The sequence below is a fragment of the Hipposideros armiger genome, unplaced genomic scaffold, assembly GCF_001890085.2.
Source record: "Hipposideros armiger isolate ML-2016 unplaced genomic scaffold, ASM189008v1 scaffold_33, whole genome shotgun sequence".
In the NCBI taxonomy this organism is placed as follows: Eukaryota; Metazoa; Chordata; class Mammalia; order Chiroptera; family Hipposideridae; genus Hipposideros; species Hipposideros armiger.
Genome location: NW_017731383.1, coordinates 1,485,612 through 1,498,727, shown reverse-complemented (window position 1 = coordinate 1,498,727; position 13,116 = coordinate 1,485,612). Strand labels below are relative to the sequence as shown.

Genomic DNA, 13,116 nt, shown 5'->3' with positions numbered 1-13,116 from the left:
CCACACACCCAAATGCGAGACACATCAGGGCACGGATGCGGGACCAGCAGCACCGCTGCCCGAGCGATCAGATGGAGCTCCAGGGTCTCGGCCCAGGACCCTCCCAGCGTCCAGGCCCCTGCAAACTCTGTAAGTGCATGATCCTCGGCCTCCCCGGGGAGGTCCGTTTTCAGCACAGACCTGCTGCCCAGGCCAGAGAAAGGGGATACCTGGTCCACCCCAGCCACCTGCAGGCCCTCACTGTACACCTACCAAGTACAGATGTGTTCTTTCTCCAAGGGGAGGCAGCCAGGCACAGCGTGAGGGACATCATGGGGCTGCCAGGCCTGCTGTGCCACCAACGCGCAGTGTGACCCCAGACACCTCACTCCCCGCTTCCCGCCTACGCTTACTCAGCTGGACCAGCTGGGCTACTGATCTTGAAGGGCCATCGACTCGACTACGCTGTGACTGTTCCATCACAGGGGCACTCAGTGTAGAGGTGAGGACCCCGGCCCCACAACGGGGACCCTCTGCAGACACAGGTGAGGAAAGAAGGTCCAGCCTTTTCTGAGTCCACAGAGGAAGGCGGGCTCAGCGCCCCCCAGGGGCTGGGACTCGGCCCCTTTCCTGCCAAGTACTGGGGCCAGCTCCGGTCTGCTCATTTTTATCTGAAAAAGGCTGATTTCTCTTGCACACAACTGGGCATTAGGTGATATTAGGGAATGGCTCTTAATTTTCCTACCTATGACATGTAATAACACTGTTAGCAGTTAGAGAGAGCTCTTGAAATATTTATGGGAAAAATGACAATGGATTTTCTTGAAACAGCTCCAGGGAAGCAAACAAACAAAATGGGCAGAATCGCGATCGTGTTGAAGCAGATGACATTGACACTGGAGGGTCTCAGCTTTCCCTCTGCTTCTGTACACGGTGGGAATTTCATAACAAAATGCTGGGGAAAGCAAACTCCTTTTCCAGTCATCTTATCTCTAGAGGAGACAGAACCGTGAGCTCCAGCCGGGAGCTAGAGCTGGGAGGGTGGGGACGGTGCATGAGACGGAGCTGTGGCCCACCACACACCACACCTGTTATTTCACAGGCACCTCACGGCTCCCCTCCCCCAAGTAGACACTGTGGTGATCACCTCCCCCAAGTGGGGGACTAGAGGCTGGCGCTGAGGTCACCTGCCTGCCCGCTGGGAGGAGAGGCTCCGAGTACCAGCCCCTGCACTGCAGAGTTCCCGCTCCTAACACCTGCGTGCTCTGTGCCGCTTACTGTTCTCTGAGCGGAAAAGATACAAGCTTGTAAAGCACCAAGCCCCACGAGGATGCAGAACACCTGAAGTGTTTAAATTAGTGCAGGCCTCCGTTGTTTCCGGCAATGACAGTAGCCAAACTGAGGAATCACAGATAAATCTGAGTTTGTCCTCGAGATCAATGATCTCTGCGAAGCCTCTGACAGCGTGGCTGTGAGTCAGCTGTCAGGGCCAGGCCCACCAGCCAGGCCTAGTGTGGGTGTGCACACGCCCCACTGTCCTTGACGCGTGTACCAAGAGCACTAAAGATGCTCTCACCCTTGGACCTCCTAAGAATACAGACGCCAAGAAAACAAGACGGGAAAGGACGTCTGGAAGTGCGGCTAAGAGCCAAGGCTCTGGGACCAGCCTACCTGGCTTCGAGTCCCAACTCCGCCACTCCCAGCTGCGTGACCTTAGGCGAGTTCCGTAACCTCACTGTGCCTCCATTTATTCATCGGAATAATATTAATAGTCATCCCTGAGCTCGTAGAACTATCGTGAGGACAAAGGGGTCAACGTTGGTAAAGTGCCTAGCACACAGCAAGTGCTAAATAAACATGAGCTGTTGCTGTGTCGCGGGCAACATAGGCCAGCGGTTGCAGCCATCCGCGAGGGCGAGCCTGCTTGTACGCTTTCTCCAATCTATATGGGATTGATACCTTTCTAAATATAGCAGAAGTGAGTCATTACAAAGGCTAAAGGAAGACTTTGTCCAAATACAGACTTCAAGCCACTGGTCACAGGGTGTGGTGTGGTCAGTGCCCCCGGCCTTTCTGAGCACAGGGCCCCAATCCTGCACGTCCCATTGCAGGTCAGTAACAGTGGCTGGGCACTCTGAGGGGTATGCACAGCCCCCACTGTCCCTTCACAATTGTAACAAACTGGAAACACCCCTGTCCTGTAAGAGGCCGACATCACGTCACTGTCCATCCACACAGGGAGGTGTCATCTTCCAGAGCCTATTTCTGGATGGGGACCGTGTCCAGTGCGTCTGTTTTACAATTTTACCTAGTCCCTAGTCACGATAAATATGTATCATTTTTGTAAAAACGACCACCTCAGGAGCCAGTAATCAAACCTACACTGATAGAAGCCATAGAGGCCGGACACGCAGGCTGAATAAAGGCAGCCGATCGTGCGTGCACAGCTTTAATCATTTAAACTCTTCTGGGGTGTCAGGCAGGCCAGAAGCAAAACCGAGCATTCTGTAAACATGTCTCTTCACACAGCCAGTGGCCTGGCCCTCTCACTGTCCCACAAACCAGAAACCAAGGAGCAAGACAACTGATAGCAGCCCCAACTGTCACACTTTCCACGGATTCACAGCTGAGATGGGATGGGAGGGGCGGGGGCGGGGAAGGGACCGAAAAGCAAAAAAAGCCAACATGCAATTTTTTTAGCTTTCTTTTTGACCCTGTACCTGCATGGAAACTGAGGCTGGGTTTCATGTTGGAGGCCACAGGCACAGCAGGGAAGAGTCTCCTTGATGGCGACTTTGGCAACCGATGGGGTGCAGGGGGCGCCTGGCTCTCGGCCAAATGCTGCAGGGCCGCCTGAAGGGAGAAATCGCACAGCAGGGCAGTGTGCGGGGAGCAGGGGGGAAGGGATAAAATGTCAAGGCCATTGTGAGCTGAAGCCGTGCACTGCTTAAACGCCTACTGTGTGCCAGGCTGCTGTGGGCACAGAGGGTATCTCAGTGAGCCTAACGGGCAGAATCTCTGCTAACATTCTCCCTAAACCCCCAAAGAAGAATGAATGAATGAATGATGCTCTCCTGACTGTCTGTTCTACCAGTGTTTCTTCTCAATTCCCCCCCCGCCACTTATGGATGGGGTTCTCATCTAAACCCACTGTGATGATTAATATTTAAATACACAGACTGAGGAAAGCAGATTTGCCCTCGCTAATGGGGTAGACCTCGTCCAATCAGTTGAAGGCGTGCATAGACCAGAAAGGCTGAGTCCGCTGTGAGCAAGAGACTCCTCCGCCTGGGCTGCCTTGAGCGGGGGCTTCCGCTTTTTCCTGCCTTTGGACTCGAACTGAAACATCAGCTTTCCTGGGTCTCCAACTTGCCGAAGGCAGATCTGGGAATTGTCAACCTCCAGAATCACTTAAGTCAATTCCCAATAATAAATATCTCTCTACACACCTACCTACACACACACACACTCTCTCTCTCTCTCTCTCTCTCTCTCTCTCTCTCTCTCTCTCTCTCTCTCTCCTGGTTCTGTTTCCCTTGAGGACCCTGACTACTACGCCCACCTTCTCTGGTCCTTGCTACTGTCCCACTGTCCTATCTTTAGTTCCGCTGAGTAATTACCAGAGTATGTACTTTCAGTGTGAATCGACAGACACCCACAGTACATGCAGCAGGGGTGGAAAGACACGCAGCAGACCCCGGCCTCTAGCCGACCTGCCCAGGGAGTAGCCTGCTTACTCATCTCAGTCTGGGTTGCTTAACCAAGTGCACAGTGAGAAGGAAACCCCTGGAAGTAAGGACCCTCCACAGGGGCCCGACTGTGCAGAACCCGCCCCTCCCCTGGGCAAACGTACTCTCACACCACTGTGATCAATCTGACACTCTGCTGTGAGCTCTTGGATTTTTGCTTAAATGTTGTTGAGACTTTTTCACAGGCCAACATTGTTCAATATCCCAAGAAAGTGATTCAAAATGAAAAACACCGTTCACAGCGGGACGCTGAAGGATTACGTGTAACAGTCACAAGAGAAGGACAACCTACGGGGCCATTTAACGGGGACCAGAGAACCACGAGTGGCCACGAGTGGATGGCTTGTGGCTGGCTGTCCTCTGCAGATAGTGACGGAGGGCCTGTGTGGGCCTGCCGGGTGCCAAACATGGCAAGAAAAGAAAGCGCCCCTGGTGGTCAGTGCTTACCCACTCACCTGCCACACAGTATTATTTAGCTGCTGTGTTTTGCAACCAAGTAACGTCCCTTTTTAAAGTTAAAATACAAATACTAGGTGGGAGCATGACAAGTTATGAGAGAATGTTAAGAAAAAAGCAGGCCAAACCCCTCGGTCCCCGTGATGGCACACAGAAGGCGTGTACCGTGCATGCTGAGCAGAGTGGTGATGGTGACGGTGAAGGTGTCCTGTGGAGCCCCAGTTCTCTTCCGCCTCGGCGCGTCTAGGCCTCCGCACCCGCCATGACTGTTGAGGTCAGCCCCTGGCCTTCCCTCCCTGCTGTCTGGCGGGACCCCTGGGACTGGAACACGGGCCAGTGTCCACCCACCGGCTGCACGCTCCGGCTGAGGGACGCTGACTGCGTGCTCCAGGCCTTCCTGTCCACGGATCCGTCCCTGCCCGGGCTGGTGTGGGGCCACTTCCTGTCTGCTGGGCTCGGGTCCCTGGCATCCGGGGCTACCTCCTCTGGGAGGTGGGGGGAGGAGTGGTGGCTGCCGTCGCGGTCCTGCGCCTTGGAGCGCCGGGTGGCCGCGAGGAGGGCGATGGTCTTGGTGCTGGCGGCCATCTCCTTGAGGTCCTCTGCTGCCATCCTCGGGGTGCCACACTCCCAGCCAGCCGGGGAACACAGCTTGGAGACCAAATTCTTCATACTCAGGGAGCTCGACTTCTACAGAAATCAGCACCAGTGGATGGCCCGATGTCGCTGGGCTGTCTCTGTGGCCCCAGGTTGGGCCCCCAGAAGCAGACCCAGGGACAGTGACTCAGGGGAAAGACTGCTGGGGGGCAGGTAGGAACAAGGGCCAAGGAAGGCCCATGAGAAGCAGCCCCTGGCCTAGGACGTTCTCTGAGAGCACAGCACTCGGGCCTCAGGGTCACGGCACCCAAGGGCTGAGGGGCCAGGTATTTATACGCTGCCTCCCAGAGTCACTGCTGAGGGCTTCTCCCAGGGGACCTGACTCCCCAGCACTCTGCCTTGGGCAGTGTGGCTCCCCGTGGGGCAGGGGGCATCCTCAGCACAGTCACCCCGTTGTTGACGACCATTGTGATGGCTGCTTAAGTAGAGTCCTCTTTCTGGAAGCTTCTCTGCTGCCCTGGCCCAGCGCAGCTCTGGTGGCCCATGACCCTGCTGGGAAGGGAGCCTCCCAGGGCCCGGAGCCCTGGTCGGCACTGCACACACACCTCCTGAGTCGGAGGCGTCAGCCGGATGCGGAGGGATGGGAGAGGGAGGAGGAAATCCTGCTTTCCCAGCTTCTTCGAGGGCATGGCTTTCGACGACTTGTAACCATCACTGTGGAGGAAGCACAGACGCATCAGCAGAGCCACTCCAGGGCCCTTGGTCTTTTGTTGCAGCCAGAGGAAAACCAGAGTCCGGACCTCCGGCCACTGCGGCCCACAGGCCGGGGCGAGTGGCCTCTGCCCCACTGCTGTGTTTGGGGACAAGCTGGGAGCAGTCACTCCCGCTCATTGCAGCCAACAGATACAGGCTGGTCACCTCCTTGGGCCCATCCTGAACCCAGAGCCAGGTGTGTATGAGACGTGGCCCTGCTCTGACCACATCTGCATTCTAGGGGGGACATACACCAAATAAGCAAGCGGACGTATGGGGCAGGGACCAGCCTGGCCCATTCAAGGCTCAGCAAGGAGGTGGGGGTAGGATAGAGCCTCGTGAGGTCACACAGGACCTCGTGTGGAAGGGACCTCTGACCGCCCTTCAGCTGTAACTGTCCATGGTCCTACTATTCTACTGCATAAAGGAGGGGGCATTTCTAGCAGCCTCCGTCAAGTCAGGCCACCAGCCACTGTAAGAACAAAAGCATCAAGCATCAAACCCAGGCTCCCTGACGAGTGGCCTTGGGCTCGTCACCTCTGTTTTTTCACCTACAAAATCGAAAGGGTAATAACCTGCGCCCCTGGGAAGGCTGTAGGAGCTCCAGGGCCCCGGGGGTGTGCAGGTACTGTGTACCCCGCTAAGGCCTCTGGGGCACCGTCAGCAGAGCCCGGGCAGCAGCGTAGGCCCTGGACGCACACGCCCAGCCTGAGTACCCATCCCACTTCCTGGGGACGAACCTGGGCAAGCCAATGGGCCCCTCTGGACTGTTTCCGCATGTGGGATGTGCTCAGAACCGGCACCCCACAGTGTGCCCCAGCAGCTGGCACGCTGCCCAGCCAGCACGGGGAGGTGAGCGATGACCGCAAAGGGCCAGCCTGACTCGGGCAATACTGTTTCCTGCAGCAGCCCAGAGTTCAGATATCGCCGAGACTCGTCCTTGCAGTCAGGGAGCTTTACCCACTTCGCCTGCCCCTCACACCTACAGGACAGGTCCTGAGGGCAGGACTGCCCATCCTGCACACAGGGGGTGCTCACTCAGTATGCAGTTAGACCTGGCAGGTACTGTTGTAGCCTGCCTGACAGCCACCCTTCTCCCTGGATAAGGCACCCCAATGTTATTTGGGTCCTAGCTGGCCCACGCCTGCTGCGGTCCTCCTGTCTCCTCTGCCTGGGGAGCTGGCTGAGGCGGGAACGTGTAATTGCACTTCAGCCCCCTAGCTGTTAGGAGACGTCTCCTGGGGGAGCTTCTGAAAGGGGCTTTTCCCCCATGTGAGGAGGAAACCCCAGGCCCTCCGTTCCTCTTTGAGACGTGGTTATGTGAAGGTGTGATCTGTGGAGCTGTGGCAGCCTCTTTGACCATCAGAGGAGACATTAATTACATGCAGAAACAGCAGAGCAGAGATTTGGGGAACCCCTAGGGCCCATGGGCATCACCAAGTCATTCAATTAACCACCCCGAGCCTATTCACCTCCCAAATTCTCATCAGACAATACACACCTGTTTTGATTGGACCACTCTCCGTGAGAATTCTGTTACTTGCAGCCAAAAGCATTCTAACTGACTCAGAACCAACAGCAGTTGGAAAGTTAGAGGAGATTTGGAGAAAGAAGTGCAGCTCCTATACCAGAGACCTGCTTGAATGAAAGGCAGGCTACTTCCCCCACACCCTTGTGTCTAGGTTGTCATCACAACAGCAGCCCTATTTATTGTGTCCCCACCACATCAGGCACTTACAGCCCCACAGGGAGGTACTATATGTGTCAGCAACCCCCACCCCAAGTTCACATGTTGCGGCCTTAGCCCCCGCTGTGACTGTATCTGGAGACGGGGTCTCTAGGTGATAACTAAGCTTAAATGAGGTCATAAGGATGGGGTCCTGGTCCCACAGGACTGTGGCCTTATGAGAAGAGGAAGAGAGAGAACTCCCTCCACCACATGAGCGAGAAGGTGGCCGTTTGGAGGCCGGGAAGAGAGCCCTCCCCAGAAACCAGCCCTGCTGGCACCTAGATGTTCATCCAGCCTCCAGAACTGTGAGAAAACAGGTTGTTTTAGCCCCCCGTGTGTGGGGTTCTCTTAGCAGCCCGAGCTGACTAAAACAGAGACACAAACTGGTAAAATGCGAACTCTTCAAACTAGGTGATGAGCCTGCGATGCTCATTTACTAGTCTAAGTTTGGTGTGCTGGAAAATACCAAAACAGAAAGAAGAGAAAAGAGGGGTAATAGAAAGGGGGAGAAAAGCATTGAGGGTGGGAGTATGTGGCTAATAGTGAACAAAAATATATATAAAGTGAAGACGGTCTTTCTGGCGTTGAACTGCCCGCCTCACGCTCACTCCATGCAGGGAGCTCCTCCCAGGATGTGCTTATCCTTCACACATCCCTGCAAGGAAGGGATACTGGATGTCCTCCTCGAGGGGTAATGGAGGCTCCGAGACCACCCAGGGTCATGACTCCGTTGGCCAGTCTCCAATTCCCCCAGCCTTACCTGGAACCCAGGGCACGGTGGTGCGAGGCCAGGAGAGGAAAAAGCCTGCTGACCTGTCTGTCTCCAGCAGCACTGGCGAGAGCTTAAACTGGGCACCCCACGGGAGGTCGTTCCTGTCGTCAGGCTGCTCTTGGCTGGACTCCTCTGGCAATGGAGATGTGTTCATGACGGAGTCATCCTGGGGCCAGACAGAGGAGGTGAGGAAGGTGGCATGGACCGTGGACACAGGCAAGCTGCATCCGTCCCTTTCCTCCTGGTCACCACACGAAAGAAGCCACCCAGCGGGGAGGCCGGCCTGCCAGCCATTAGTTCACTTCCAGCTATGCCGCCCTTCACAGACAGACAGGAGGTTCAGGGCAAGGGCGAGTGCCAGGGACCGACTGCAGGGTGGGCCTTGACCCTTGAACAAAAATGGGGCACAGGGGAAATGGCTGGTGTCAAAGCACCCTCAAAAGCCAGCAGGTCCTCAAAAAAGCCAAACAGAACCACCATGTGACCCAGCGATCCCACCTCTGGGCCTGCGCCCAAAAGAACGGGAAGCAGGGTCTCAGAGATCCCTGCACCCCACGTCCACAGCAGCGCTGGGCATAGTCGCCAGGAGGCGGGAGCAGCCCGGTGTCCGCTGACGGGTGAGGGACAGACAAATGGGGTCCAGCCACACGGTGGACGCTACTCAGCCTTAGAAAGGAAGGAATTCTGTCACCTGCTACAGCGTGGATGGACCCTGAGGACACTGTGCTGATGAAATCAGCCAGTCACAAAGGACACACACTGTGTGACCCCACTGATACGAGGACCTAGAGGAGTGAGACTCACAGGGACAGGAAGTAGATGGTGGTGAGGGGCTGGGGGAGGCGAGGGGGTTAGTGTTGCATGGGGACAGAAAAAGCTGTTTCGTAACAGCTTTTCTGAGTTCTGTGAGTCCTTCTGGCAAACTAAAGCTTAGGGTGGTCTTGGGGACCCTGACACAAACTCTAGGAAAGGATTGTTTTAGAATGGACACACGTGTGGGGAGAACAGGAGTGACAGTCTGCGAGCAGGGAAGCGGACGGAGAGGGGACTAAAGCTGAGGCCCTCAGCCAGTCCCCGCAGGCTGACCGCCACCGAGCCCCACGTACGGCCTCCACAGGTACAGACAGTGTCAGCCCCGGGACCTGTTACTGGGGCTGGGGAAGTGGCTTTAAATGCAATGGGACTCCTGGGCTCTCCCTCAGGCCACACTTCTGGGCACCGCCCCGGCCCCCTCCGGCTGAAGCCTGGAGGTTTCTCCTTTCTTCTTCTGAGAAGGTACAGCAGAGGGTCTATGGGCTGGGGTCCCCAGGCCACAGCGAGGGCACGGGCAGAGCTCCTGATGACAGCATTTGTCCACCCCACCTCCTTCCCTGGGGAGTCCCCAGAATAAGCACCAGACATCATTGTCACTCAGGAGCCTGGAGGCACTCACGGAGAACCAACAAGCCCAAGAGGAGAGACCTCAGACTCTGAATATCTGGCTGAGGGCCCCAGGAGATGCCTCTCCAGTCACCGAGGTGACAGGGGCCACCCCACGCTCATGTTTCCTTCCCCCTGGCCTTTCTCGCCCACAAGGAATTTTTAGCAACAGCCCAGGGTTGCAGACCCACGTGTGAACAGCACCCCCCCAGCAGTGCCTTCCCCAGCTGACCCCAGGGACCGGCTCGCCTCTCCGGAAACCTGCCTGAACGTGCCCTTGGCCAGCAAGCACTGGGGGGCCTTTCACGGGCCTCACACACAGGCCAGGGGCCCAGAAGGGGACGCGCCAAGCCCTGGCTAGAACCCCAGGGGACTTACCTGCAGGGAGCTGGCCATCACCGAGTGCAGCAGCAACAGACGGTTCAGGGAGCCCTCGCCCAGCTCCCGGGAGTACAGGCCGTAGGGCTCGTCCAGCGGTGCCGGCACCCGGATGCCACCATCTGCAGGACCCAGAGAAGACGTCAGGGGAAGTGCCCGGCCATGTCCAAAGGCAGGCTCTTCCGTTGGAAGGCGGAAGTCTGTGACTCCAACCTGATGAGAGAGGTTTCTCCGCAGGGTGGGGTTTCTGTAACTGTCCTCCTGATGCATCTCTCAAGCTAACGTTTTCCTATTAAGCTCACGTATTGCCTTTCCATCATAAAATAAAATGAATAATTCTAAAGGATAAATAACATTTAGTTTAAAAGTTAAAGAGCCACTCCTCGTGTAGACCCAAAAGAGTTGAAAACAGGTGTTCCAACAGAAATTTGTAGGTGAACGTTCCCTGCAGCACTGCTCACAGCACCCCAGAGGTGGACACAGCCACAGGCCGTCCGTTGGTACCTGGAGAGACGCCATGTGAGCCAGTGCTGGAGTATTGCTCGGCCATTGCCAGGAGCGAAGCTTGGACAGACACACAGAATATAGATGGGCCTCGGAACCACAACGCTGAGCCAACGCAGCGGGCCACGGAAGGTCACAGCACGTACGATCCCACTTATGTGAAACACCCAGAATAGGCCAATGCATAGGAACAGAGCACAGAGCAGTGGCCATCGGGGGCAGGGGAGGGGGGGTGGGGAGAGCACTTAGTGGGTGTGGGGTTTGTTATGGACGAGCAGAAATATTCTGGAACTAGAGGTGGTGGCTGCACAGCAACATGAATGTACCAAATGTCATTGAGTTATACATGTTAAAATGGTGAATCTTAAGTAAATTTTTCCTCAACTAAAAAAGAGTTAAGAAATTAAAAGACGACATAATTATAGCTCTGGCAAAATTTGACTGCTTATAGGCAGGGATTAGAGAGGTAGTTGGGTTATAAGTAAACTGTTTTCTTTTCCAAAACGTACTTTAACGTTGTTATACCTTTTTAAAAATAATTGTATTTTTCCTTAGTATAAAAGGATCTGGGAGACGCCCTTGAAGGAAAACTCTAATGAGTGTTGACTATAAAACTATGATGATAAGGCTGGCCAAGTGGCTCGTTGGTTAAGAGCTGGCTTGGGACACCAGCTCTGAGCAGCAGGGCCCTGGTTTGGATCCCACATGAGGGCCAGTGACGCTGCGCCCTCTACAGCTAAGATGGTGAACAACAGCTCGACCTGGAGCTGGNTGCCCAGCTCTCGAGTGGACGCTTTTTATGCATCTGTTGAAATGGTCATACGGATATCTCTCCTTTGTTCTATCAACATGGTGCTATGGGTTGAACTGTGTCCCCCCCAACAGACATGTTAAAGTGCTAGCCCTCGGTACCTATGACTGGGACGTTCTTTGGAAATGGGGTCTTTGCAGATGTCATCAAATTAAGATGAGGTCATTAGGTGGGCCCAAATTCAATATGATTAGTGCCTTCATAAGAAAAAGAAAATGCCTTGTGAAGACGGCACACAGGGACAAGACAGCCGTGTGACGACAGAGGCAGGGAGTGGGGTGCTGTGTCTGTATGCCAGGGAATACTGGGGTAGCTGACAAGCCCCAGAAGCTAGAAGGGGCAAGGAAGGCTTCTCCCAACAAGTTTCAGCAGCAACGTGGCCCACCAGCGACATTATTTCAGGCCTCCAGCCTGTGGAACTGTGAGACTGCGATACTTAGTATGGAGGCCCCAGGAAACGAATACATGTGGTGAATTACCTTGATTGACTTTGAAGTGCTCAACCAACGTTGATTCCACCTGGCCACAATATTTTATCCATTTTGTATGTATTGCTGCGTTGGATTTGTGTATATTTGGTTAAGGAAATAAAGGGGGGAAAGAGGTGAAGCAGAAGAAAATACAACACAATCAACAAAGTCAGAAATCGGTTATTTGGGAAGTCTGATAAAGTTGATAGACAGCTGGAGATACTGATTTTAAAAAAAAGAAGGCACAAAGAACCAATATCAAGGAAAAANCAGAGTGAGGGGGCGGCCGCTCTGCTCTCCAGCGCTGGACCTTAGGGCACCTGTGAGGGGGCTTCGCTGCACGAGACGTAGTCCATCCTCAAAAGAAGCGGTGCCTTGGGCCTCTCAGCTTCCCTACGGGACCGTTCTGCTCACGAAACACGAAACATACTTGAATGACTGACCACAACCAAGTGGCCTTAAGAAAACTGAAGGTTTGCTTAGTTTTAATTCCTTAGGACCAGGAGGCTCACAGGTCACTCTGGCAAAAACATGATGATTACACGGACTCCAAAAGGTCTCCCCAGCTGTCACCTAGCCTGGCTGGCCTTGGGCTCACAGCATTCTGTGTCTTATACCACAATTTTGGAAACTACTCACATGTTAAAATCTTGCATGAATTAGGTGTCCTCAAATAATGCTTTTAAAAAAAGTCAATTGCAGAGTAAATACTGAAGAGCTCAAAACGGCCTTTAAATATCAAAACTTAGATTTCAAAATATAACAAAAATCAGTGTGGTCAAAACGATGCTGGTCTGGGCAGAGGAGGTCCCAGCAACAGTCTCCCTGTTAATTCTCAGCAGCCTACTTGGCGGAGGGAACACAGCTCCTTCCCAAGGCGGCTTCACTGCTTGTGGAGGCCTTCCTGCTTCCCGCGCTAAAGCATCTTTGCTCTTATGAGATAAAGTGTAAGACAACAGGGACAATGACAGGGAACCCTTTAAAATCACGTTTGTAAGTGGACAAATCTACGCTGGCTCTCTAAACTTTTTCATTTTGCTTGAAACGCTCTCTGGTTCTGCCTCAATCCCAGTGCGATCCGACACAGCATCTCAGATCTTTGTATCTGAACATGGGGACGTCTTGTTTTCTTGGTGTGTCACTGCCTACTCCACCTTCCCATTTCACTGCAGTCAGTACACAGCGGGGTCCAGTGACGCGCTGCAAGCGTGGAGAGTTCAAACGGCTAACAACAAAAATAAGCAAACACCACCATGAGATCGACCGTCATCAAGAGTCACTCCAGAGGAGAGGCTGTCGGGCAGCAGTCGGACGGGGGGCGACGCAGGCTGTCAGTAACAGCCCTGAAGCCAGAGAGCGCTAGCTGCCCGCGGGGACGGGGTCTGGCCGCGGCGCTGGCACAGGCGCCCAAGGGGCTCGGCGGAGGCCGACCCTGCTGTTAGCTCGAGGCCCGGGGCCCGGCTCTGCCACGCCCTGTCCGGAGGGGCAGCGTCTCGCCAACC

At 54.7% G+C, this 13,116-nt stretch overlaps 1 protein-coding gene across 1 annotated transcript in view; it reads right to left on the bottom strand.

Annotated features, from left to right (window-relative positions):
- LOC109380142 (kinesin-like protein KIF19) overlaps positions 1-13,116 on the bottom strand; it is a 76,196-nt gene that overhangs the window by 2,986 nt on the left and 60,094 nt on the right. The window contains exons 9-13 of the mRNA XM_019637420.1: positions 9,830-9,951; positions 8,074-8,198; positions 5,384-5,492; positions 4,533-4,871; positions 2,700-2,832 (exon numbers count right to left, since the gene is read on the bottom strand). Of these exons, the coding sequence (XP_019492965.1) occupies positions 2,700-2,832; positions 4,533-4,871; positions 5,384-5,492; positions 8,074-8,198; positions 9,830-9,951 (828 nt within the window). The remainder of the gene's footprint in view (positions 1-2,699; positions 2,833-4,532; positions 4,872-5,383; positions 5,493-8,073; positions 8,199-9,829; positions 9,952-13,116) is intronic.